Genomic DNA, 25,835 nt, shown 5'->3' on the forward strand with positions numbered 1-25,835 from the left:
GATCTAGCTACTAGACGTAGAGTTTGCGCGCAGCAGCGTGAGAATGGAAACTGTAATTCAATAAAGACTTTTACTTAATGATCGCTGGCTAGCGTGATCCTCTGTGAGCTAGGATCTTCAAGCAGCTCTGACAGCTATGTAAGTTATCTTTTTAATATTGTACATTGCCCTGGGATCTATGGATAAAGCGTGGTATATTAAATTTAAGTAAAGTAAGTTAAAAAAATAAAGGTAGTATGTACATATTAAACAATAAGTATTACACACAGAATCATAGAATTGTAAAGTTGGAAGAGATCCTGTGGGTCATCTAGTCCAACCTCCTGCAATACAGGAAAGCTGAACATTGATGTTATACCGCAAATGTATGTATGAATGTAACATTAAAAAACTTCCAAAAGTAGAAGGGACAATTACTTTTGTTCATATTTGCAAATTCAGCAGATCTCAAAATGCAAAAGAATGGTTTGAGATACAGTTAAGTCGAGAAAGTATAACTGGTGTTAGCCTTAAAACTTTACTTCACTATATTCATAACTCCAGACATATTATATATGCTATGCATAATATGACTGTTATCACCAAATTCTAATTCAGGTGAAGTTTCTTTATCTAAAAAATACCCAACCCAATACTCTAAGATGATTAACCTTTTAAAAATCAGAGTAAGAAACTATTTCTTTTAAGTGTGAGCCTGAAATCTTTGTAAAATTTTATTTAATACTTACTTTAAACTCTTCTTCTAGCCCTAGTTTGACAAGATTTGGTGCTGCATTGTGCGATGGCTGCAGGTGCTTTTCTAAGGAGGACACATCTAGTTCTGTGTCACCATAGAGGTAGTATTCAAGTAAGGCTTGATAAATGAAGGAATACTGCATCTGTAAAGAACGTAAGCCATTTTATAAGCCAGGACACTTTAAATATTACTAATCGCATATAATATATGATATGAATAACCTCAAGCTATCTCATACACTTTTATACAGTAGTCAGAAATGTAACTGTTGCCTTTACGAGTGGTAGGTAAAAAACTTACACATACGTTATGATTGAATAAGCCAATAAAATACAGTTTACTGTAAAGGAACAAGTCTAGGCTTATCCCTCTCTCATCCACCGGAGCTTGGAAGGAGCTTGGAAGTTTTCACTTCCATTTTCAATTAACCCAAGCTCAGCATTACATCAAAATCCTAAAATGTGGCTAATATATGGTTTATTGAAACAATCCAGATTCAAAAACCAAGGCTTGGAGATTAATCACAGTTTGTTTGAATTTTGATTAATCATCCTAAGGCAGTTCAACAAAAGTTGAAGTGAAACCTACTATCCCCTTTTTCTGGCCACACAAAAGGCTAGAAAAAGCATGAGCTTGACCTAAGTTTATTCCCATAATGATAAAACGTATCTTATCCATATGTAATAATTCATCCTTATGGCATTTAGGAATTTTGGTGACAAACCACAAACGGTAAAGGAAAGGAAGAATCTTGGTTTCAGCTAGTGATTTGTCTGGAGAGGTAAAACAACATTAAACTACAGAGAAGCTTCATCCTTCAGAATAAATTAACAGCTCACACTCCATAAAAGCATTCTAGAATCACAAAGAGCCATTTAGAACACAAATAATGAATCACACCTTTAAAAAAAGAAAAGAAAACAGAGACTAAATATGGCGAAAAATAAGACCGTGCTAAGGTGCAAGAATTGAAGCTTTTCAGGGCAAGAGGATTAATACAGATGTTTTGTATCTCTGGAACTTAGAAAGTTCTCTTATACTATGTCAGACTAGCCCAGTATTGTTTACATCAGGGGTAGTCAACATGGTGCCGTCCAGATGTCCCTGAACTACAGTACCCATCAGCCTTAGCCAGCATGGCAAATGACCAGGGCTGCAGTCCCAACAACATCCGGAGGGCATTGGCTATCCCTGGTCTACACTAACTAGGAACACCCCACTACCCGTGTATCATAGAGGCCAGGGTGGTGAACCTCCTGCTGTGGGCTGAATTTAAGCCCACAAGGACGTTCCTCAAACCGTGCTCAACCTGCCTCCTACTCGATGTCAAACATGGTCAGGTGAGGGCAGGTAAATGCGTGGCTGCATGACTGACTGCCGCGTGGTGAACTCAGTCACGCAGCCTGTCCCTGCAGAAAGCAGGGCTGGAGTTACCGCCCAGCAGATGGGCTGCCTGATCAACTCTAATGGATTGGGCCATGCACTGAGCTCTTTGTGGGAAACTTCATTGTGCGGCTGATCCCTGGATGGCGAGTTGACCCCTGTGGATTGACTGAGTTCGCTGTGGAGAACTTCCACTATCTGCCTTAATTTCCACTATCCCTGGCCCCACAATTTGTTGCTCTAATTGGCTGCTGCTTTGGCACACTTTTTTAAAAAATAGGTCTTGTCTGCTTTGGAATAATGATGTCATTACATAGATGAACTAGATGCTGGTCTATGACCATAATAAAGATTTGGATTGGATTGGATGTCATCACATAGCCAACCATGATTAGCCAAGTGACAATGTCACTGAGGACAAGCAAAGCTGATTTAGTATTAAAGGAACAGCAGATCAAGACAGGAAAGAAGTACTTCTTTTTTGGTAAGGGAGCACAGGTGAATTCCCAGGGTGCAAACATTTTCCTGCTCCTACTCACAAGTGACAAAAGGTGTAATGTTTTTCATGGGTGAGGGCAGAAAATGTTGGCCAACACCTCCCTCCAATTGGCTGAGTCATTCTGTCATCTTTTAAGCTGAAAAGATTGATAAATTTGACATAAGGTGTATTTTATTTACTTACATCGGTCTGAACCATTTGTTGGCGTTGATTGCGGATTCTTGCCACAAACTCAAAAACGTCAACTTTTTGCTCGACATGCATCATGTCAATCATAGCATCGATTACTATGAATGTGCCTGTACGACCCACACCAGCACTTAAGAAGAAAGGAAACGCAACAGGAATTAGGAGGAAAATGATGAAACATATTGCAGTAACTTTTTTGGACTTGGCAATCCTTCTTCTGAAGTCTTACTCCCAATATTTCTGATTTTCTTTGTCTTCCTTACTTATATTGCAAGCACTATGACAGGTCAGAGCAGACTCTCTCCACTACGTTTAGTGGCAGTATCAACATCTCCTGCATTTAGTTTATTGTGAGACAGGACCCCCTATTTAGGCAATGCTTCCGTCTTAACAACACAGGAGTAGGGATCGCCAAGCAATCCCACCCTCCGTGTTTATGTAAAAAACATGTATGGGTCCTTTGCAAATATGGCTGCATGCTCAAAGGCTTTCTCGCAACCTGGAATAATAACAATAACAATAACAATAATTTATTATTTATACCCTGCCCATCTGGCTGGGCGGCTTCCAAAAAATATTAAAATACTGTAATACATCAAACATTAAAAGCTTCCCTAAACAAGGCTGCCTTCAGATGTCTTCTAAAAGTATGGTAGTTGTTGTTCTCTTTGACATCTGGTGGGAGGGTATTCCACAGGGAGGGTGCCACTACCGAGAAGGCCCTCTGCCTGGTTCCCTGTAACTTGGCTTCTCACAATGAGGGAACCGCCAGAAGGCCCTCAGTGGTGGACCTCAGTATCCGGGTAGAATGATGGGGGTGGAGACGCTCCTTCAGGTATACTGGGCCAAGGCCGTTTAGGGCTTTAAAGGTCAGCACCAACACTTTGAATTGTGCTCGGAAACGTACTGGGAATCCTGCCCAGTTGTGAGACAGTCTTTTTGCAAAGGTCCCAAGGCAACAGGGTTTCATTCTTTGTCCAGGGCTACTTCGCATTGACTCACAGCAAGAAGTCTGAATGAACATAAATAAATCTAAGTTGGGATAGAAACCCAAAGTAGCTCAGATTCAAGTAACCATTGGACCATACCCATAAGTAATATTGAATCTACTTCCTGCTGCTTATGGCCAAATTACATAATGTGGGGTTCACTGTGCCTTTAATTGCAAGTGTGCTGCGATCACACATATTGTAGTACAATTTACAGTGACAAATCGGCTGCGTAGGCAGGGGCTACTGAAACCTCCCTGCTGCTTTCTGCTCTTCCACGTAGAGCCATCCTTCAGCTGCTGTTCTTCTAGCAGCTGGACTCACTTCGGTATCTGTGTGGAAAATTATCCCATGGGATGGGCTAAGGAGGGGAAATCAGGAGGTAAGACAAGGGCTCCCTCCTCCACCCACTCTTTTCACTTTAAGACACACTTTGCACATCCTCAAGTTAACTACTTTAGGATCTTGAACTTGAGACTCACCTTTTATTTTTAACTAGCAACTATGCTGGCCTTATAAAGAGCTAAATACAGTCTTACCTAGGATCCCGAATGCCTTGCGAGTCGAATGTTTTGGCTTCCAAACGCTGCAAACCCGGAAGTGAGTGTTCCGGTTTGTGAACGGTCTTTGGAACCCGAACATCTGACGCGGCTTCCGATTGGCTGCAGGCACTTTCTGCAGCCAATCGGAAGCCGTGCCTTGGTTTCCAAACGTTTTGGAAGTCAAACGGACTTCCAGAACAATTCCGTTCGACTTCTGAGGTAACACTGTATACTGAATTGAATTCTAAAATACCATTTTGACACCAATATGAACATTAGATATAAAAATGTACAGTATTGATTTACTGTGAAATGCTAAAATACTGTCCTAGTGCAGTGTTTCCCAACCTTTTTTGGGCAAAGGCACACTTGTTTCATGAAAAAAATCTCGAGGCACACCACCATTAGAAAATGTTTAAAAAATTAACTCTGCGCCTATATTGACTATATATAAAGTAATTCTCTTTAATAGGAATCAAATAAACACAAAGAAAGTAAATCCTATGAGAAAATCCTATGAGAGAAGAGAGCAAATGTTATTAGAAGCTGGGGAAATATCCATGTAAACGTAACAGATTCAAATACTTAAAAGGAGGTGCTGAGCCCTTGACATATGCCTGTAAAAAGGTTGTTGTTGGCGTTGTTAATTGAATTAGTATTCAGCCTTTCAACCCAAACATCTCCAGGGCAGTAATGTAGCTGGCATGAGTCTGATTTAAATTGTGCTTATACTGTGAATCTAAATTCAATTTCATTTATAATGAATTGATTTATTATTTATTAAAGTATTTAGGCTGCCTTTCGGGATAAAGAAATACCCACAGAGTGGTTTGCAATGCAATGCATTGCAATAAATAAAATAAAATAAAATAAAATAAAATCTATTTAAAGCTCCACAAAGGTTATGTGGGACACTGTTCAAACTCTTTGTGATTAGGATTTCAATAATTTCCTGATAGTCCAGTTCTCTGTATTTCCCAGGTGATCCTTATTTCACCTGGCCTTGGCTTTCCTTGTGCTGACTATCCATTTTCTTTCATAGTATGGGAAGAGACTGTCCGCCCAAACAAGCCCAACTGCTGCCTGCTTTACAGAACCTCCTGGATGACTACGGATTTGTGTCACTGCCCATTTCCATGAAAGATTTATTCATGCATTTTGCACAATGCCACAATCCCACATGCAACTTTTAAAAAGGATAATAAAGGATGATCTGCATGACTGCCTTGGCAAGCGCAATACCTGCCAGGCTCAACGGCCGGTCTCGCGCTGCCGCTTCCCGCGCTCTCAAGGACCCGGGAGGAGGAAGGCGTGAAGGGAATCCCGAAGGCGCGAAAACATCGCGCATGCGCAGGCCTTCCGCCTGCGACAGCCCAGTAGGCCGGCCGAAGCGAGCGGCGATGGGATGTGGGAGCTCGCTCGCTCGCCGCCCCGCGTGTGCCTATGTGGGGCACGTTACAGCCCCGTGACGTCAGCGCCACGCAGGCAGCCAGGCAGGCAGACGGCGAGAGCCCCGCGCTGGGCGGCCTCTCCTCGCCGCCGCCGCCCCGCCTCTCGCCGCCCGACTCGCCCGCCTCCCTCCCACGGCACACCAGGCAACGTCTCGCGGCACACTAGTGTGCCGCTGAACACCGGTTGGGAAACACTGGCCTAGTGTTTAATAGCACAACCACTAGAGGGAGCATGGTTGCTTCTGATTAATGATAACTCAAATGATTTTCAGCCTTCCTTTCAGAGGAAAAGGGCCTGGCATCCTGTGCTAGGCATAAATGTTCCTCTGGTATCCTATTATTTTATTTCGGTTTGTTGTTCTTGTGATGTCATATTCCAGCTTTCTAAATCATAACTTATTTCCTTAGACCCTTTCCCATTTATTATATATACACACAAAAAAGTTTATCAGCGATACCACTTCTTCTAAGCATCCTGGTACAAGTTGTACAAAGAGCATTTTTATATTTTGATTGGGCGTTGATTACTTTCAAGTGTGTTTTAAGAATGCATGAATCACCCATGCTTCCTCCTCCATCAGACTCAAACTGCCTTCCCCTACCTCCTTCATGGTACTGGTAGCTACATAGACTGCTAAGAATACAACTACATTACTACAAAGAGCTTGTTCCTTTTCCTGTTCCATCGCTATCCTTTTTCACTTCTGTGCCATATCTAAGCTTGCGGCAGTGACTGTATTGTTTTCTTAACCTAGAAAACTGCTGGTACTTTATGAATATATTTATGCTGATAGTAAAGTTTTGAACGATGGGCTATTTTTAAAATTGTAAAAAAGATTCCTGAAGGGAGATTTGCACAAGCTTATCTTGGCATAAGTCACAACAAATGGTCCGTCTCTCAAAATGGAAAAGGGGACAAATTAATCCCTGCTGATGAATAACTAAGGAGAAACCTTTGCTTTTTTTTCACAGGTGATACAATACGGATAATAATCATCATCAAGAAGAAGCCAGTTTCCTGATACTAGTTCTGATGTTGGCTTGTTCTGCTTTTTCTCAGAGACCCTAGTAGGAAAAGCCCACATTAAGGAGACACTTGTTGCTTAAGCACGCAAAAATTGATTTTGCCCACTTCCTGTTAGGCCACCCCAAGGTAAGTTTTCATGGGTATGTGTGTGTACCTGCATATTTATACATACACATACCTGCAGTGAACCACAATTGGTCCAGCATGTGCAGGATTCAATGATTTTACTTTCTTTAGGAATTTGAGCATTCCAATAGGTGTGAAAGGCACTCCAAAATCAGGCCAGCTGGTGAAATGAAGCTGTGTCACAAGCCTGGGAGCTTTGCAGCCATCAGAAACCTGCTAGAGAGCCAGAAACAGAATATGAGTATGACCATTGATTTCTTTGGCTAAAATCAGCAAACAATCCAGTTAGTGTGACCGATCCCTCCCTCTTCAGACATCAGCAATAGCAGCCTAGACTAAGAATTAATTTAAAATGTTCAGTATATAAAGAGAATTACAGAGTCACTCAGCTGCCAGCAAAAAGCATAGAAACTGCAAGTCATAAGCATATTCCATGACCTTGCATGTTGTGCTCACTTAGAACTTAGTATTCATGCACCCACATTTCCCCTTCTTTCAGCAAGAGTTATTGTGGGGACACCTTAACCTGTAAGCACCCCTGGCCTGAGACTGGCAAGTGGATGGGGAACGATTTACCCCAATTGGAGCTAGAGACACTTCGCTCCCAAAAGAAGCTTCAGAGAACAGAGAGCTACTAGAGCCTTCGGTGTTTAATGGCAACATGAAAACAAAAACTACATGCAGAATGCCAAATGAAATCTCACTTCGGGCACAGTTTAATAAAATGTAAGTATTGAGTAGAGCTAAGTTTTCATCTGACAAAAACAGTTTTCACTCAACAAAAACAGACAATTCCAAGTACGTATTTTAGAGGTTAAAAATAGATCAGGAATGTTTTCCAGTTATGAGAAATATTAAATGGGGTCTATAACTTACTGACTGAATACAAAACTTCCGAATAGTATAATCCACAAGAACTATACAGTCCTCCACAGAAACTCGGATGTTTCCATAAGTCCAGCATCCCTGATCAGGCCAGTACTGGAAACACTTGTCCTGTGCAAATGTAAAGAACACACACAGTCACTTCAAGCTGCAATATATGCCCCTCAAATAACTGAGCTGTACTATAAAGCTGTACAATTATTTTGAGTCTATTTAAAGTATGCTTTTTAAAATTCTAAAACTGAAACTGACACCGCCTAACTATATTAATAGTGAGTTATGAAATATAATAGGACCAAAAATTCATTAAGGTATGACTTCACCCCCCTATGATTTCTAAAAGCCCGTTTCTCCAGGTTGCAGGATGCAATAATTTCAATCCAGAGCCATTTGTAGCCAATGGTTACATGACATTCTTTTAAAAATCTATACTGCATACAATGAGAGAATTGTTGAGAACTCTGTCAACATTTCTCTATGAATGCCAGGAGAGGTCATCCTTGAGCAATAAAAGTTGCATGCTTCTCAGTGACCGAGATATATTTATTTTGTTAGCATCTGTATTGGAATTGCCTTTAGATGTTTTTCTTGTCTTACTGCTTGGGTTTGCCACCTTGGGCTCTTTGGGAGGAAGAGTGGGATATAAATTTAAAAATTATTACTATTATAATTTTCTGCTTTCCAAACACACCTTATTCACTTTTAATTAGCTACCTAAAAAGCACAACAGGAAATGAATATGCACACGAATACGCTCCAGCCATCATCTTCTACCCTGCTGCAGATGTGCTGGGAAATTTCATATTGTATTTTATGAAATCAGTTTTATTCTAGGAACTAGTAATTGGGCTGGAAGGTAAGCTGGAGCCTGAAAGTCCATCTAGCATTCCAGGAAAGATAACGAAATTTGGCAGTGGATTAGGGAAGAGAAAAATGCAGTCAAACAATTCTCAGCCATTCCTGCCCCCCACAACACATGGCTACTAGTCATAATAACTATGCTGTGCCCACAACACTGGAGGCAGTAATGTTTCTGAATACCAGTTGCTGGAAATTGCAGGAGGGAAGAGTGTTCTTGCGTTCAAGTCCTGCTTGAAGGTTTCCCACAGGCATCTGACTGGCCACTGTGGGAACAGGATGCTAGATGGGCCATTGGCCTGATCCAGCAGCCTCTTCTTGACTTCTTACACAAATTACTATCTTAAAAGACGTTTTCCTAACCCTATGCAAGTGTATATTCCCAGGTGGAAAATAGATGCAGAATAAATAATACATATTTTCCTACCAATGAAAACTATGTGCAGTGGACGCTCGGGTTGTGAATGTGATCTGTGCGGGATGCACGTTTGCAACCCGCAGTGACGCGTCTGCGCACGCGAGTTGCAATTCGGAGCTTCTGCGCATGCGCAAAGCGTGAATTAGCACTTCTGCACATGCGCGACCACTGAAACCCAGAAGTAACCCGTTTCAGTGCTTCTGGGTTTCGGCGGTCTGCAACCCGAAAAAACGCAACTTGAAGCGTCTGTAACCCGAGGTATGACTGTATCTCTAAAGGTAATTCACAACTGCCATAAACCAGGGCTAAAGCCCGAACATTCACATTTGACTGAAAACATGATTCAGAAATGACACACAGACACCATTAAGTTTCTCAGTTAGTCACCAATTATTTGCTCAGAAGTAAAGAAAGTTTAGTTAAGCCAGCATGCTGCAGCGATTGTGTCAGAAACCCCAGACTTATTAAAAAACTCGGAACAGGAAGTGGTAACATTAGTAACAGTCTTGTGAGTTATGGGAAAACTCCAAACAGTATGAGGGGAAATATTTTCAAAATGTGTCCTACCTCTTTTCTCTCTTTCACATTTGTTAACATGACAATAGTTGCAGACTTTTGTTCCCATATCATCCTCCAGAAATCATTTACAGTGTCTTGTTTAGGGCCTACACATACAACACAGCTATTTAATCAAAAACTATGATGACCACAAACAATACTACTGTACTGTTAAAAAGGAAAAGGGTAAAAATATTTATTTCCTTTATTTAAAAATATCTCATCGATAATAATGTTCAAAGCAGTTCACAAGATTTAAAACCAACCAAATAATTCCACAATAAATACTAAAGCAGTAGCAATGCTGCCCAGAAGCAAAATTGTCAAACAAAAGCCCAGGCAAATAAATCTGTCTTCATCTAGCACCTAAATAATGCTAGCATATGTGTCATGCATACAAATGTAGACAGGCTATCCAAAGAGGCAGCAAAGGTCCTGTCTAATCTCAGAAGATAGGGCACTCAGTGTAGGGCCTCCAAATATGATGTAATGGGTAACTTCATAGAGGACAAGGCTGCACTTTCATTAGATGGAAATGGTCTGATAACAAATCCATGTGCTTCCCATATTTACTGTATGTTTAAAGCGGAGCTATGCATCTTAATGCAGCTTATTAAAAAATAGCATTTCTCACAAAATAGAGATATTACATAAGAGGAATGATGTCATTGTGACCATGCTATCTTTCATTGTCCAAAATCTCCCTTTCATTTTGACTTGGGGTGCTTCTAGATGGCAACTTCTCACACAACTGGAGCACCAGCAGGAGATGGGCGGAGACGGGACAAGGCAGGGACTTTGTAGAAGATGTAATTCCTCATGTGGAAGGTTGGCAAAGTGGTGGTTAATTTCTCACTACTGTTGCCTGGCTGCTCACACCTTTTCCCGATGTGCTATATAGGGCTCAGCCTTGGGCCTGGCTGCCTGTTGATGTAATTTGGAGAAATGGATGAAATTGCACTAAGTGCTTAGTCCATGTCTTGAGCAGCCCATCCTTCAAGTCTGGGTTCTGAGTTCTGAGTTAGCATGCCAGCTGCAATGGATGGCATAGAAACAGTCCAAGGCTAAATGCCTGGAGCAGGGCTACTCACCTACCCTCCCTTTTCTCTAAGGAATGTGTGAACATGCAGAGTGGGGTATAAAGCCAAAGCTGTATTCAAAAAGCTCTTTAAAATCTGACTGCCTAAGCATAAGGGTAAATTCTGAAGAACACATTTGCTGAAATTGCTTTGTACATGCAGATGTTTAAAGCAAAACATTTAAAAAGAGAAATGGATGAAATACAGTGGTACCCCGCAAGACGAACGCCTCGCAAGACGGAAAACCCGCTAGACGAAAGGGTTTTCCGTTTTGGAGGCGCTTCGCAAAACGAATTTCTCTATGGGCTTGCTTCGCAAGACGAAAGCCCATAGGGAAATCTCCAGGGACCTCTTTTAAATGCTAGCGGTGGGGAGCAAAGCCTTCCCCCCCCTTCAGAAGAGGTCCAGGAAGGCTGGCGGGGGCCGAAAGGCTTTGCTCCCCAGCGCCAGCATTTTAAAAGCAGTCCGGGATAGCAGGGAAGCGCTTCCCGCTATCCCGGACGGCTTTTGAAGGCAGGAGAGGCATGCCGGCAAGTCTCCGCCAGCAGCGGCACCGCTGCCGCTGTTGGCGGAGCACTCCGCGAAGCCTGCGCGGGCTAATGTCAGCGCGCGCAGGCTTCGGCATGCGGGCAAGTCTCCGCCGGCAGCGGCAGCGGTGCCGCTGCCAGCGGAGCGCTCCGCAAAGCCTGCACGCGCTGACATTAGCGCGCGCAGGCTTCGGCTTGCGGGCAAGTCTCCGCCAGCAGCGGCAGCGGTGCCGCTGCTGGCGGAGCGCTCCGCGAAGCCTGCACGCGCTGACATTAGCGCGCGCAGGCTTCCGCCTGCGGGCAAGTCTCCGCCAGCAGCGGCAGCGGTGCCGCTGCTGGCGGAGCGCTCCGCAAAGCCTGCGCGCGCTAATGTCAGCGCGCGCAGGCTTCGGCATGCCGGCAGAGGTCCGCGAAGCCTTGGCCGGACAGCTTTTGAAGGCAGGCGGGGGGAGCAAAGACTTTCGCCCCCGCCAGCCTTCAGAAGAGGTCCAGGACCTCTTCTGAAGGCTTGCGGGGGGCAAAAGTCTTTGTCCCCCCTGCCTGCCTTCCCAGGGGCTTTTAAATCGCCCCGGACAGCGGAGAAGTCCTCCGCTGTCCCGGGGCGATTTTAAAATGCCGCCCGCCAGCATTTTAAGATCGCCCCGGACAGCGGAGAAGTCCTCCGCTGTCCCGGGGTTTTTTAAAATGCTGGGGGTGGGAAGAAAAGCCCTTGTCCCCCCCCCCCCAGCCTTCAGAAGAGGTCCGGGGACAGACTGTCCCCGGACCTGGTCTGAAGTCGGTTTCCCTAGGAACGCATTAATTGATTTTCAATGCATTCCTATGGGAAACCGTGCATCGCAAGACGAAAAAACCGCAAGACGAAGAGAATTGCGGAACGAATTAATTTCGTCTTGCGAGGCACCACTGTAATGGAGATACCTTGAGCTGCTATAAATTTATTCTTTTCCTTGTAGCCCTGGAGGGGAAAAAATGTACACAGTTGTCTTTTAAACTTACGCTCTTACAATATGAATTTCAAAACTGTCAATGTGCTGCTTGCTTAACAAATTTAAAAAGTAATTTAAAAAGAAATCTATTCACTTACATCTATATATGAAGCATTGATGTAATCTGAACACTGAAGTCCACCTATTTGCGTTAAAACTACCCTGGAATGGTCGTCTGTAAAGAACAAACATACACAATTAGAAGCTCCTTTGGCAAATATAGATACAGTGCTGACAACCTTCTGAAACACATTGTTTTCTTCTCAGCAACAAAACAAACTCTAAAAACATTATTCTGCCTGATGAATACCTTAAGCCAATAGCGACACCATTTGATTTATTAAATTTGTATACCACCCTTCATCCGAGTATCCCAGGACAGTTCACAACACAAAAATGCAAAATGAGAATACATAATAAACACAAAACAAAACAAAAACCATTAATGAGACCATGAAACAAAATCAAATTTACTGATGAATTCTACTTCAGCAGTTTTACTCCGCGGTCCACTTTTAAAGTTCCTTTCTCAAAGAATATTAACATTAAGTTTTCATCTAAGACTAAAATACCATCTCACTGTTTCGGAATGCAGCCATTTCTATTGTCAAATATTTGTCCATTTATAATTTTCATGTAGAGACTGACCTGTTTGTCTTACGCAGACAGAAGAAGGGCAGGTTAGAAGTGATACTTGTCCGGGATCAGCATATGAACAGCCTTAATATGGCTGATGCTATTACTGTTGCCTCCAGCAGCAACCAGCTAAAACCATGCCAATGTATCATCAGTGATGTACAGCCATCCTAAACAATTATATTTCTCTCTCACAGGCCTGGGGTGACAGGCCTTCCCTTGTTTACATTCAGCCCCTCGTGTAAAAAGGTGACCCAGCCTAACGGAGAGACAGAAGCCCTGGGACAGGGCACTGCTACAAACCCTGATACCAGCTCTGTCCCCAAATGCACTCAGGCAAAACTGTTACAGGACCTAATGGCATCAGATAAACACCAACAGGAACTCATTCATTCATGTGCAGTCACCCTATTCTCTTGACTGTAATTTATTTTAAATTGATTTTAATATTGTACTTTTAAATTGCTGCAGGTCATCTGAGGCCTTATGATGAAGGGCAAGAAAGAAATCAAAGCAACGATTGTCATCCTGGTATCACCTACCAACAAGGACAAAGCTGAAGGAGAACTCAGGAAGTTTGAGTCCATTTATTTAGACCATAATCAAACCATAATGGTTACCTCCCCAGTTATATATGTTTAGCAAAGGTTAGAAAAAACCATGTTATCAGTGTTGTGAATTGTCAATGTGATTATCTTAAATATACAGAGCCCACCCATGATGGGGGTGAAGAGTCCACCTCAGGTGGCAGAAGTGCAAGAGCTCCGTCCGCCTGCTTGTGCCGCCAATAGGGAGGTGTTCTGGCATGTGACATTGCCAAGCAAGTGGCAACACTTTGAGGAGTGCCCTGGCTTCCACCAAGTTTGGTGAGAGGTGGGAGTGGTGATGGCGGAAGTGGAGGAGGGGGAGAGGAGGCAATTCCTGTTTTGCCTCAGGTAGCAAAATGGGACAGGTCTCCACTGTAAATACGTTTAAGCTTAACACACAACAGTCACTGTACATCTTGGTCATTTGGCCGAAATGTTTACTATTTTTCACTTTATCCATGCGCATTTGTATCTGCCAACTGAGAATAGTACCAATGCATGGATCTGTTGAAGGAGACTCTAGTCGATAAAAGCTAGGGCTAAAGCTTGTAGCCTTTAGATGCCACAATACAGTTGTTTCTTTCTGCAACAAATTAAGATGGGTACTTGCATGGAAAACACTATTACTTTAATAAGAATTTGGTCCTTCCTAATATAAACCTTATTATTTATAATAAATCAACAAATCATTAATACTTACAAGGTAGTATGTTGGGATATCTGTTCTTTTCTCTGTTTTCCTCTTTATTTGCCATCTCAAGTGTTCCTTGCATATATCCAGGAGGTAATGACTACAGGAAAAATATGTAGTGTCAGTTCAAAACAGCATACTATAGTGAGTAGTTACATAGAGGAGATGGTTTAAGTAAAACAGTTGTATCCCATGGAGCTCAATAATGCCCACATGAAAAGGTTAACAAAATTCTTTGAATCCATCAACCCCAGGAATAAGTTCCAGTTTCAAAGAAAGATGTGTGTTTGTTGTTTGCACTGGCAACTTGAAATAACAATCTCAAAATGACTCATGTAGTGACCATGCCATTAAGAACTGAAGCATAAACATTGAAAATGAACGAGATTATCGAGTATGGATGAAGGACTCAAAATCCCAGTCATGTGAATCCAAAATAAGAAGTTCAAAATATGCAAGGCAATAGGACAATCAAAGTGTGTGTGTGATGTGATTAACTTAATGTGCTATGTTTTTAGAAATCTATTTCAATCCACATATAAATGCTCATTAGAAACTATAATGACTATAAACTTTTAAAGTTTTTAAAGAAGATATGTCTGCATAGAAATCCAGGTTCCAAATCCACACCAGGACCTTGTGCTTGTAATTTGTGGAAGAAAACTTGCACTCACTTACAATTTAAGTGACACATGTAGTTTGCGCCTTAGACATGCCCATCAAATACATAACATACCATCTGACCATCAATGCCAGAAGGCAGCGTTGATATTCACTAGGTTCATGTCCCAATCAATTAGGGCAGAAATGCACCTGGAGGCATGCTTCTATGGACAGATTTCCAGCTGCACTGGAAAGTGTGCACACCTGTACCACAATATATCCTTGGAGTCAAATCATTCAATCCTAGTAGGAATAAATACACTCTCTCTCAAGCCAGTAGTAACATGCAACACCTTGTTATACATCACTCTATCCGGACCAGGACTTCCGTGTTTTAAAATAGGGTTTCATGTAGTTTGCATTACTACATTTAAAATAGGTACATTGGTACATTCTTCCATTTTGGAGGCAGGGTAAATTACCATTAGAAAGTAATAAACATAATTAGTGAAGGAGAAGTTTTTTTTACTATGAAATCACCTAATATATTTAGGAGATCCACACTGTGCCAAGGCATCAGGATGTATTTAATTATTATTATTTATGATTTATTTATTTATAGACATGCAAAGATAAAACATTTAATTGACAGAGATGCACTATTACTTTTAAAAAGGCACATTTTAAGCATATAATCATAATAAAAACTGCTGACATGCAATCCTGACAATTATAGCCTCCTCCTATATTATAGCACTGCTGCATAACAGAGACGGTTTAATTGGCATTTGCTTTTTCACTTAGATGAACTCAAATCTAAACTAATGCTGTTCCTTCATTGCCATGGCTGCATCTATGAGACCTGATGTAAGGAGTAAGTTCAGCTTCACAGAACTGTTCATATGAGGTCAGAGAGCAAACCCAACATAGTATGTTCCTTTCTGCTAGTGAGCGAGCAGCCAGGAAAAAGAAAGCCTTGCTGTATGCAACCACAATGTAGCAGGAAACGAAAGAGCAAGCCTGCTTTACTGAACGAGGTGAGGATCGTATTTACAAGAAACCTTCAGCACCATTAAAAGCAGATATTTAGGGACTACTGCTAATAGGGAGCCAGAACTTGGGGGAAAGGTTCCTGAGTAGCAACATACACTCCTCTCTGGGTTGTGCTCAGATTAACAACATGCCTCTGCTTCCTCAAAATTGTCATATATTTTTTAATCGGTAGGAAGGTCAGGATATCACAGGTCACTGATTCGAAGGGGAAAGCTGTAGATTTCCCTAGGTATCTGAGAAGCTTCAGTTCTCTCCACATCCCATTCGCAAAGCGGCAAATAACAGCACAATGATGCACAGTTGCTACCACAATTCAGGCCTCAGCAAGATTCACGGATTTTCGGCACCTACCCATATGCCTGCACGCTATTCTGAGTTGTGGGATAGCTTGGTGATTATTTATCTCTTTTCTCCACAATAACTAGTTGCTAATCCCCATTTCTTGCAACAAGGCACTGTGGAGTGGGAAACTCCATAGCTTTTAAGGCAAAGGTCAGAATGTTTGATAGGAGATAGGATTTCGGAAAGTTGTGGCACACGGGACAGAATGTCGCTCAGATATGTAAGTATTGGGAGAAACTCCCTAGGTTTGGAGAATATGAACACCACTATGAAATGACATTGCTTTTTCTGCCTTTCCCCCTTCTTCAGTATTTCTACAGGAGAGAATTGCCAAGGCCCTTAATTGTTTATGCTGTAGCACAGTGGCTCTGTGTGTGCTGGAAATGATGTACAGGAACTTGGCACATGAGAACCTGGAGGGGTGGCTGAATGACCAGTCAGGATGGGCAGACTGGAAGCAAAGCTGCCCTGAACCTGAACCAGCCAGGTGGAGTAAAACTATGATGGTGTTTGCTCAATAGAGGCACCCTGCAGAACTCCTCCCATCCCCCAATATAGCTGGCAAGGAGCCTTATAAACTATCAGTGTGAACGGAAGACCTACTTATTCACCCAGCCTTTTGGTTGAATGCTGCACTTTGCAAACAGGTGTTTTAACTACCTATGTGTTCTTTCCTGCTTTGTTGTTTATTGACAGCTGGACTGTATAACTCTATTGTGTTTTTTTATTGGCACTATATTCCTCTTCAGGATTATTTTGTATGAGATAAGTTGATAAAAGGAAACATAGTTAAGCACACAGGAGCTGAGAATGAAGAGCCATTTTGAGTTCAGGCACATCATGGATTGTAAATAGAATACAAGGCCAGCCCCCTACATGGCTTCACTGGCAAACCTGGTCATGCCTCAGCAAGATTTTTAATGTTTCTAAATGGCACGGTATCAAAAAGGAAAGATGGTAAGGTTTACATAGTACAGGCCCATACCTTAGCCTGAAACAAATGCCAACTGATGCACACATGTAAATTTTAAACATGAGGTCCTACACCTTTTCTTCTTTTAGAGGAAGAGTAGCAGGGGGAGCCCAGGCAGATTAGCAGGATATAAAAAATAAAATAAAAGTATTACACACAATTTGTTACCTGTACTTGCTGTGTCTTTGAAGAAAACGCAACATTAAATACAAAATATGAAGACGTACATTAAATTCCTCCCGAAACAACTTTCCATCATCAGCTGCTCTTATCCGTATTTCATGTTCCAGATGTTCCACTGGAATAGGAAAATACTTTTTTGGGCCAGAAGGAGACCTTCTGAGAAGCATCTGTTGTTCTGCTGGATAGAATGCCAACATAATATATATTATTACATATGGTATGAATAATGACACTGCAGTTCAAATGTTCATTTAGAATCCCCTGCTCACCAAAAGAAGAAGATGGGTGCTGGCTTTTAAAAAGATAATGTGTAAAAAGAGTCTAGTAATGCTAAGGAAGAATTTAATCTTCAACTCTCAGGTGTGTTCCTAAGATGATGATTTGGGAGGGGGTTGGGGTGGATGAAAGCTTCACCAATAGGAGCTGTGGTGGGTGGGGAGACTGGGAAATTGGGGACAGACAGTGGGTGGAATAGAAACACATCAAACTCAAGCAATGTGTACAATACTGTACTGTGCAAATTTGACTTGAAACACAGCGGGGGGGGGGGGATCTCACTACGTTTTTAGCCAGCATGCTCATAATTAACAGTGAATATCAATGGAGTATTTAGCTGAGAGGAGGGATGTACCTTTAATCCTCTTAAAATACAGAGCAAACCTTTACAATTCCAAAATGGAAACACTTACCATACTTTACACAAGTAAAAATAAATAAATCAAACAGTAAACACTAGGCATAAAAGCATACAAAGGGGAGCTGATGAAAACAAAAGCCTCACAATAACAGCGGGGAAAAGGATGAGACACTGTTGAAAGAGAAGTTTGTCAGTAGAAGCTGCTGGTTTGTTACTTTGTGGTTTTATTTTATAATTTTAATGTACCGTATTGTTCCATCTATAAGACGGAATTTTGGAGGACTCAGATTTAAGAAAATGGGGAAAGATGTATCCGTGTATAAGACACCCCCTAATTTTTGACATTTTAAAGGGGAAAAACCTAGTCTTATATACAGAAAAATATGGTAAATTGTACTTGTTTTAACTATGTTGTATCACCTGACTTCAGATCATTTGGTGCTGGGTGGGCTATAAGTTCTAAGAAGAAAGAAAGGAAAAAAATATCCCATAGCAGGAATATTAGTGCCAAAGCAAAAAAAAAAAAAGGGGGGGGGGTTCCTTTCTGGGATGGGAGGGACTGAAGGGAAGGGAATCACACATCTGAACAGTTTAGATGCTTCAGTTTAGTAATTCTGAACTCATAGCTGAATGAGCTCAATTTCACAATGAGCTCTTCTGAAGGGAAGCCCCACATCTAGAAACACCCACCAATATTTATTCTGCTGAATCTGACAAGCTGACTATTGTGTCATTCATTTTTAACGCTTTCAATATGTTGTAGTGGTTAGAGCATTGGAGTAGAACCTGGAAGACCAGGGGTCAAATCCCCACTCAGCCATGAAGCTCACTATGTAACCTCGGAGCCAGCCACCATCTCTCTCAGCCTAGCCTACATCACAGGTTTGGGGGAGGATAAATTGGGAAGGGGAGAACAACATATATCACATTGGGCTCACTGGAGGAAAGCAGGACTATGTGTTAAATAAATACGTACACAATAAAAGACATTTAATTCTCCAGACGACTGCCGTATATATTGGTTTTGTAAAAATACGCACAGCATTTGAAAAAATGAGCATTAATACAAGCTGTAATGAAGAAAAGGCATGAAACAATTTAGCTGTGATTCCTGCATGACAGGGGGTTGGACTATATGACCCTTGGGGTCCCTTCCAACAATTCTATGATTCCCCCTCTTTTTGTTTCCTTATTATATGTTTCTGCTATAGGTCTGCTATAACAGCTGGATGGTGTATTCTTGTGTAACACTTACTATGCCTATACCTCGGTTTAAGAACAGTCCGGTTTAAGAACAATTTGGTTTACAAACTCCGCAAAACCGAAAATAGTGTCTTGGTTTGAGAACTTTACCTCAGTCTAAGAACGGAATCCGAACGGTGGAAGGGCATCAGTGGTGGGAGGCCTCATTAGGGAAAGCGCGCCTCGGTTTAAGAACAGTTTTGATTTAAGAACGACTTCCAGAACGGATTAAGTTCGTAAGCCGAGGTACCACTGTATTTCTATTAATGTATTTGTATTTATTTATACATAAAATCAGGTGCAGCTCAGTGGTCAGTAATGTAAATTGTGAGTCTAGCCAACCAGTTTAAGGATTAAACTCAGCTATAAACCAGCTGCGCCTGGGCAAGCTCATAGCCCCTTGCCCATGAAATGGAAATTTACAATACAGGACTATTGAAAGAATGACGGGTTGAAGCCCGAGTTGCCCTCAGTATGCCTCTGAATGCAAGGCTGCTGGGAATAAAAAATGGGGGACATGCTGTTACATCCAGCTTGTGAACTTCCTATAGGCTTCTGCTTGACCCCCGTGAGCCCAGGATGCTGGACTAGATGGGCGTTTGGCCTGATTCTGAAAGGCTGTTCTTACGACCTTACGACAGAGGGCCTTCTTGGTAGTGGCACCTGCCCTGTGGAATGTGAAGGAAATAAGCAGCTATCTTATCTTTAAAAGACATCTGAAGGCAGCCCTGTTTAGGGAAGCTTTTAATATTTAATGCTGTATTGTTTTTAACACTCGATTGGAAGCTGCCCAGAGTGGCTGGGGAAACTCAGCCAGATGGGCGGGGTATAAATAATAAATTATTATTATTATTATTATTATTATTATTATTATTATTATTATTCACAAGAGAGACTGTAACCTAGTATAAACTCCCACTGGAAGAACGGGGAGGGGGTGAGGTGGGGGGGGAGCAGAGATTTTTGCCAGCTTCACCTTCTTCCTGCATTCCTCCAAGCAATCTCATGTGTTTCAAAGAGCCTGAAACCTTTGAGAGCAGATTCTCAGTGGGAACTGGCAGTTCCAGGGAAAAGGACAAAATAGTAACTTCCTCCTTCCACTCACAGGAGTGCCCTAGTTCTGCTCACCGAGTTTCTGGATCCAAGCCACTGAGAGTTAAACTACACAAATGTCACATGTGGCTGCCTCTTGCTTTTCATTCACAGGGGAAGGGGTATTATTGGGGACACAGCATACCTGGAGTAAGGCATGTTCCATCCTTCCTTAGCTACAATGGACTATAATCGCATATTTTATTTTATTTTATTTATTTATTTTTAAAAACTAAGCCTTGAAATTTTGTGAGCAAGGGGCACACTACGGGTGTTGGGGTGTTATATCTGGAAAGCAAAATACTTGCTTAACCAACCCGCTATAATTCCAGTTACAAACTGTAGTTTCACACCAAGAGAATGTTTCTCACAGCACAATCACAGCACAGCAACACAGAAGCAAGTCCTGTTAAGTTTGGTAGGACCTTGGTCACATTCACGCCATACACTGAAAACACATGACTTCCCCCAAATAATCTTGGGAGCTGCAGTTTGCTGAGGTCTCTGAAGTTCACATGATTCTTTGGGGAAAGCCAAGTGATTTAAAGGATGTGACCTTACTTCAGGTAAGTGTGTACAGGATTGCAGTCTTAAGTGCCCTGAACACTTGGAATGCAATATCTAATTGATAGGTATTAGCAACATCACACTGGTTTTGATCTAGGGCAGAGATAAAGATGCTTAAGAGCCACTACTTTTAAACAAAAGTATTATTCAATAGCTGCAACTTTCTGCAAGTCCAGTTCATGGCTCTGTTTCAAGGCTTTTTTAAATACATGAAATAAAAACATCCAGTTCACTCAGCTGGGTTGTACAGTGATTTCTGTCTCCTTCACAAATGAATAGGTATGATACACATGTTTTAAAACTACTGTTTCTCACATTCACAAAACATTCTTGTGTAATTATTTCTTTAAAATATTTATATACCCTTCTTCAAACCTAATTTTAGGACAAGGTATACTTAAGATCTCTCGGTTCTATACCTAACATTTATAATATGTAAAAAGTGGCCCAAGTCTAACTAGACTTTAAATATAAATATATTCAATTTCCAGTCTTTGTCTTGGATCCTACACCCTGTTATAGATAGAAACTTGTAAGCAGCATATTACTACAAAAGCGAAAGTTGCTTTAAAAAGTAAAGAAAGTTTTAAAATAAAAACAACAACTAACAGTAACAAACATTTCAGTAATCAAACATTTACATTCAGCATTATATTTACCACTTTAAAAAACCTAAGATTTTCAATATTAAGTAAATCAAATTTATATTTTACCTTGCTCTTCTAAGATTCCATTCGGTATTTTTTTATCACTTGAAGTCACCACTGCTTTTCTGTGTTTCCTGAACCTTAATAATTATAATAAGATAAATTTAGGGGGATAGTGCAGATCTGTTGTGAATAAATAAGTTACCTGTTTACGTATAATACTGCAGCTTGTCTCACAAACCATGTAATTCTGGAAAAACTCTTTCTAATCATCTTCCGTTTGTAAAAGCTTCAGATGGTGGAGAGAAACAGTGTGTGTAACATCCTCCGCTGCCCTCGCTAATGTGGGTGAGTGCAGCCAGCACAGCTGCACGCAACACACTTTCATTTCCTCATTAGATCACATGGAAACAAGACAGAACTAGTTCCAAGCTAAGCGTCTGATGTCTGCTTACCTGAAGAAATAGCCAGCTAAAAGGATCAGAATTATAAACACCAGAATCAGGATCAGCATTGAAGTCAACAGATGTGGCGGTGGACTGTTTTCTTTTGGAGGGCCTAGGAGTTTAAAAAGAGAAGTAAGAAGTGGGGAAACAACGAATTTCTTAATCTCTAACAGATAAAATCGCATACACACAGTTCCTACTTAACAAATTACTTAACACGAATTAGCCACATAGCATTTTGAGCAAGTTATAATCTCTTTTGAAGTTCTTGGCTAGAAATGAGAATCCTGACAGCAACAATTCCCTTGTCACTTCCAAAATAGTTTTGCCATACAGCTATTTGCTTCTTTGTTGTCAGACAACGCCATCAAACCATAAATGGCCTTCATGTACCCTTCTGAGCTTTGTGGAATATTTGACCACCAGGAACAGGTGGATGCCAACTGATTTTCATCCTAAACTTAAAAGGGCAGTAAGTTTTCCCCACTCACAAACCACCACCAGTTCTTACTTCCTCATCAACAATCTCTGCTAACGTGCTACACCATGGGTAGGCCAACTAAGGCCCGGGGCCCGGATCCAGCCCAATAGCCTTCTAAATCCGGCCCCCAGACGGTCCGGGAATCAGCGTGTTTTTACATGAGTAGAATGTGTGCTTTTATTTAAAATGCATCCCTGGGTTGTTTGTGGGGCCTGCCTGGTGTTTTTACATGGGTAGAATGTGTGCTTTTATTTAAAATGCATCTCTGGGTTGTTTGCGGGGCATAGGAATTTGTTTATTATTATTTTTTCAAAATATAGTCCGGCCCCCCACAAGGTCTGAGGGACAGTGGACCGACCCCCTGCTGAAAAAGTTTGCTGACCCCTGTGCTACACTGAATCTGGAACTTTGTGGTACCAGGAATTAAATACATATTTGTGGGAATGTACCATGGAATATGTCAGGGCTTTGCATCTGTTATCTCTTTGACAAGAGCTAGGTGAGAAATGGAAGAGGGAGAAGTTTAAAACAGTCACTTTCCCCCTTTCAGTGTTCCTGTCTTCTCGTTGTACTCAAACAGGGACACAAGTTTAAGTAAATTGGGGGTAGAGCCACCCCGAGATGAAAACTGTGGATTTAAACAATGCCACAGGTTTAAGCAAAGCAGGTATGGAGCGAAGCTGAACTTTTTTAAATTAAGAAAACCCAGACAAGTCAGTTTTAACAAGGAAAATAGCAGAGATGGGCACAACTCCAACCCTCTTTTAAATTGCCATTTCCTCACCCCTGCTCACTCTACTCAAACTTTTGCCATGGTTTTAAGCCATCACTTTTTCTTTTCAGTTTTCCTTCCACTGTGCTTTATTCAAACCTCTGCTGTTTAAAACCAAATGCAAATGAAGAAGGGATAATATAAGGTGAAAAAATGTGTGTTGACATTAGGCATATAAAAATACTCGGAGTAATAATCTTAGAAAATACCAACATCATATTTCAGAGGGAGGAAGAAAGAAAAGATGGCCGATGAGATATGAGAGATAAAAAAGTGTATAGTCATAACATTTTTGTTTTTACAATAATACTGAGACGACAGGCATTCCTTATGTAGAAACAAAAGTATTATTGTCTGCTGAATCCTTAGGGCTTTTCAGACACAGAACCACCCTAAATATTTAGTTCCAGAAGCTTTAATTACAGATTTCTTCTATTTATAATGAAATACTTTTTCTATCCAATGCCATCCATTGCAACAAAACTAATAAATACCCATAGGACTAAGCATACTTCATTCTGCCTCATAACCTAGAGGAATCCAAACTAATTATTTTACTTTAATTGATAAGGTTCCCCCCTCTTTTCCCCACCCATTGTTTCCTTCTCACAGCTTCTGAACTTTAAATAGAGCAGCAGATCTCCTTACATGGAACACACGAGATTGTGCATGTGCAACAGACTTTTGCTGAACAACAACTCTCTTGCAAAGCACAACAGCGGTTCACAACATAAAAACACAGAATACATAATAAAAATTAGAACAAACCAATAAAACCCCTCCCCCAAATACGTTTAAAAAGACATAGCAAGTTAATCAGTCAAACGTCTGGTTAAAGGGAAACATTTTTGCCTGGTGCCTAAATATATGTAATGAAGACATCAGACGAACGTCCCTGGGGAAAGCATTCCAGAAACGGGGATCCGTCACTGAAAAGGCCTGCTCTTGTATCATCACCCTCTGGACCTCTCGGGGAGCAGGCACATGAGAAAGGCCTCAGATGATGGTTGTAGGGTCTGTGTTAATTCATATGGGGACAGGTGGTCCTTAATATCAGAACTTGGAGAAGCTTATCATAAGCTTGAGATCATTCATACTACTCTTTAGCAAAAGTGCAGATGACAAAGTTGTGTGCTCTGGATGGGATTTAGATTTAGATAAATTTATTGTCATTGTCCGTATATACACAGTATACACAACAACGAAAATCAAACACCCACCCAAAGACCGGGTTCACATATACATTTGCACGTATCTCCGAACTCTCATCTATTTAGACATAATCTATAAAACATACATAATCCAGAATATAGCATGACCTATTAAAAACATAACATAACCTAAAACCTATCTCATTCCTTCCACTCCCTACTTACTAAACCTTGCAACTGGCCCTGAGATCATTATTTAGTGCAATCAGAGCTCTTGGATAGAAACTATTCAGAAGGCGTGTGGTTCGTGTTTTCATTGTCCTATATCTTCTGCCCGAAGGCAATAGTTCAAAGAAGTTGTGAGCAGGGTGGGTGGGATCTCTCAGAATATTATGTGACTTCTTCAAGATGCGAGACGTGAAGATCTCATCCAGGGTTGGTAGTCGGAGCCCAATAACGTTCTGGGCAATTTTAATTGTTCGCTGTAAAGCTTTTTTATCCGTTTCAGAGCTGCTCCCATACCACGATAATATACTATAGGTTAGGACACTCTCGATGGTACTATGATAATAGGACAGGAGTAGGTGCTGGGATAGATTCAGTCCCCTGAGCATTCTCAGGAAATACAACCTCCCCTGCACCTTCCTCACAACCATATTAACATTTGCAGTCCATGAGAGGTCCTCCGAGATATAAATGCCCAGGTATTTAAAACTACCAACCCTCTCCACTTCCTCGCCATTTATGTGCAATGGTAACAATACACTTTTCTTTCTCCTAAAGTCAATTATGAGTTCTTTGGTTTTTTTGGTGTTAAGCATAAGATTATTTTCTTTACACCATTGAATTAACCCCTGTACTTCTTTCCTATAAGCAGTCTCATCGTTCTCACTGATGAGCCCCACCACTGTTGTATCATCCGCAAATTTGATGATTGTGTTGGACTTATACAGTGGGGTGCAAACAAATGTGTACAGAGAATAGAGAAAGGGACTTAGCACGCATCCCTGAGGGGCTCCTGTGCTTAATACTAGAGTAGAAGAATAGTAAGGTCCCATTCTCACTGTCTGCGGCCTATCAGTCAGGAAATTCCTTACCCAGAGACAGATCTTCTGATGTATACCCAAGTTGGTCATTTTAAGAAATAACCTGTCTGGCAGAATTGTATTGAAGGCAGAACTGTAGTCCACAAACAACAGCCTTGCGTAGGTTCCCTGTCGTTCTAGATGACTCAATACAGTATGGACGGCGATGGAAATAGCATCATCAGTAGATCTGTTTCTTCTGTATGCAAACTGGAACGGGTCTAAAGTGGATGGAAGACTAGCCTTAATATAATCTAGCACCAATCTCTCAAAACATTTCATAACAACAGATGTTAAGGCTATTGGTCTATAATCATTGAGAGATACCACCACTGACTGCTTGGGGACTGGCACTATAATCGATGTCTTCAGGCAGGTAGGGACATAACCCTGC

At 41.4% G+C, this 25,835-nt stretch overlaps 1 protein-coding gene across 1 annotated transcript in view; it reads right to left on the minus strand.

Moving 5' to 3' along the window:
* Positions 1 to 728: 728 nt before the first annotated feature.
* Positions 729 to 25,835, minus strand: part of LOC308579559 (receptor-type tyrosine-protein phosphatase epsilon-like) — a gene marked incomplete at its 3' end in the record, with an annotated part of 53,025 nt that continues 27,918 nt past the window's right edge. The window contains exons 3-13 of the mRNA XM_081214121.1: positions 21,962 to 22,064; positions 21,573 to 21,646; positions 17,366 to 17,499; positions 14,177 to 14,267; positions 12,352 to 12,428; positions 12,186 to 12,222; positions 9,671 to 9,768; positions 7,819 to 7,938; positions 6,995 to 7,158; positions 2,802 to 2,937; positions 729 to 878 (exon numbers count right to left, since the gene is read on the minus strand). Of these exons, the coding sequence (XP_081070247.1) occupies positions 729 to 878; positions 2,802 to 2,937; positions 6,995 to 7,158; positions 7,819 to 7,938; positions 9,671 to 9,768; positions 12,186 to 12,222; positions 12,352 to 12,428; positions 14,177 to 14,267; positions 17,366 to 17,499; positions 21,573 to 21,646; positions 21,962 to 22,064 (1,184 nt within the window). The remainder of the gene's footprint in view (positions 879 to 2,801; positions 2,938 to 6,994; positions 7,159 to 7,818; positions 7,939 to 9,670; positions 9,769 to 12,185; positions 12,223 to 12,351; positions 12,429 to 14,176; positions 14,268 to 17,365; positions 17,500 to 21,572; positions 21,647 to 21,961; positions 22,065 to 25,835) is intronic.

This window comes from Podarcis bocagei (assembly GCF_964188305.1).
Source record: "Podarcis bocagei genome assembly, contig: HAP1_SCAFFOLD_189, whole genome shotgun sequence".
NCBI classification, from domain to species: Eukaryota; Metazoa; Chordata; class Lepidosauria; order Squamata; family Lacertidae; genus Podarcis; species Podarcis bocagei.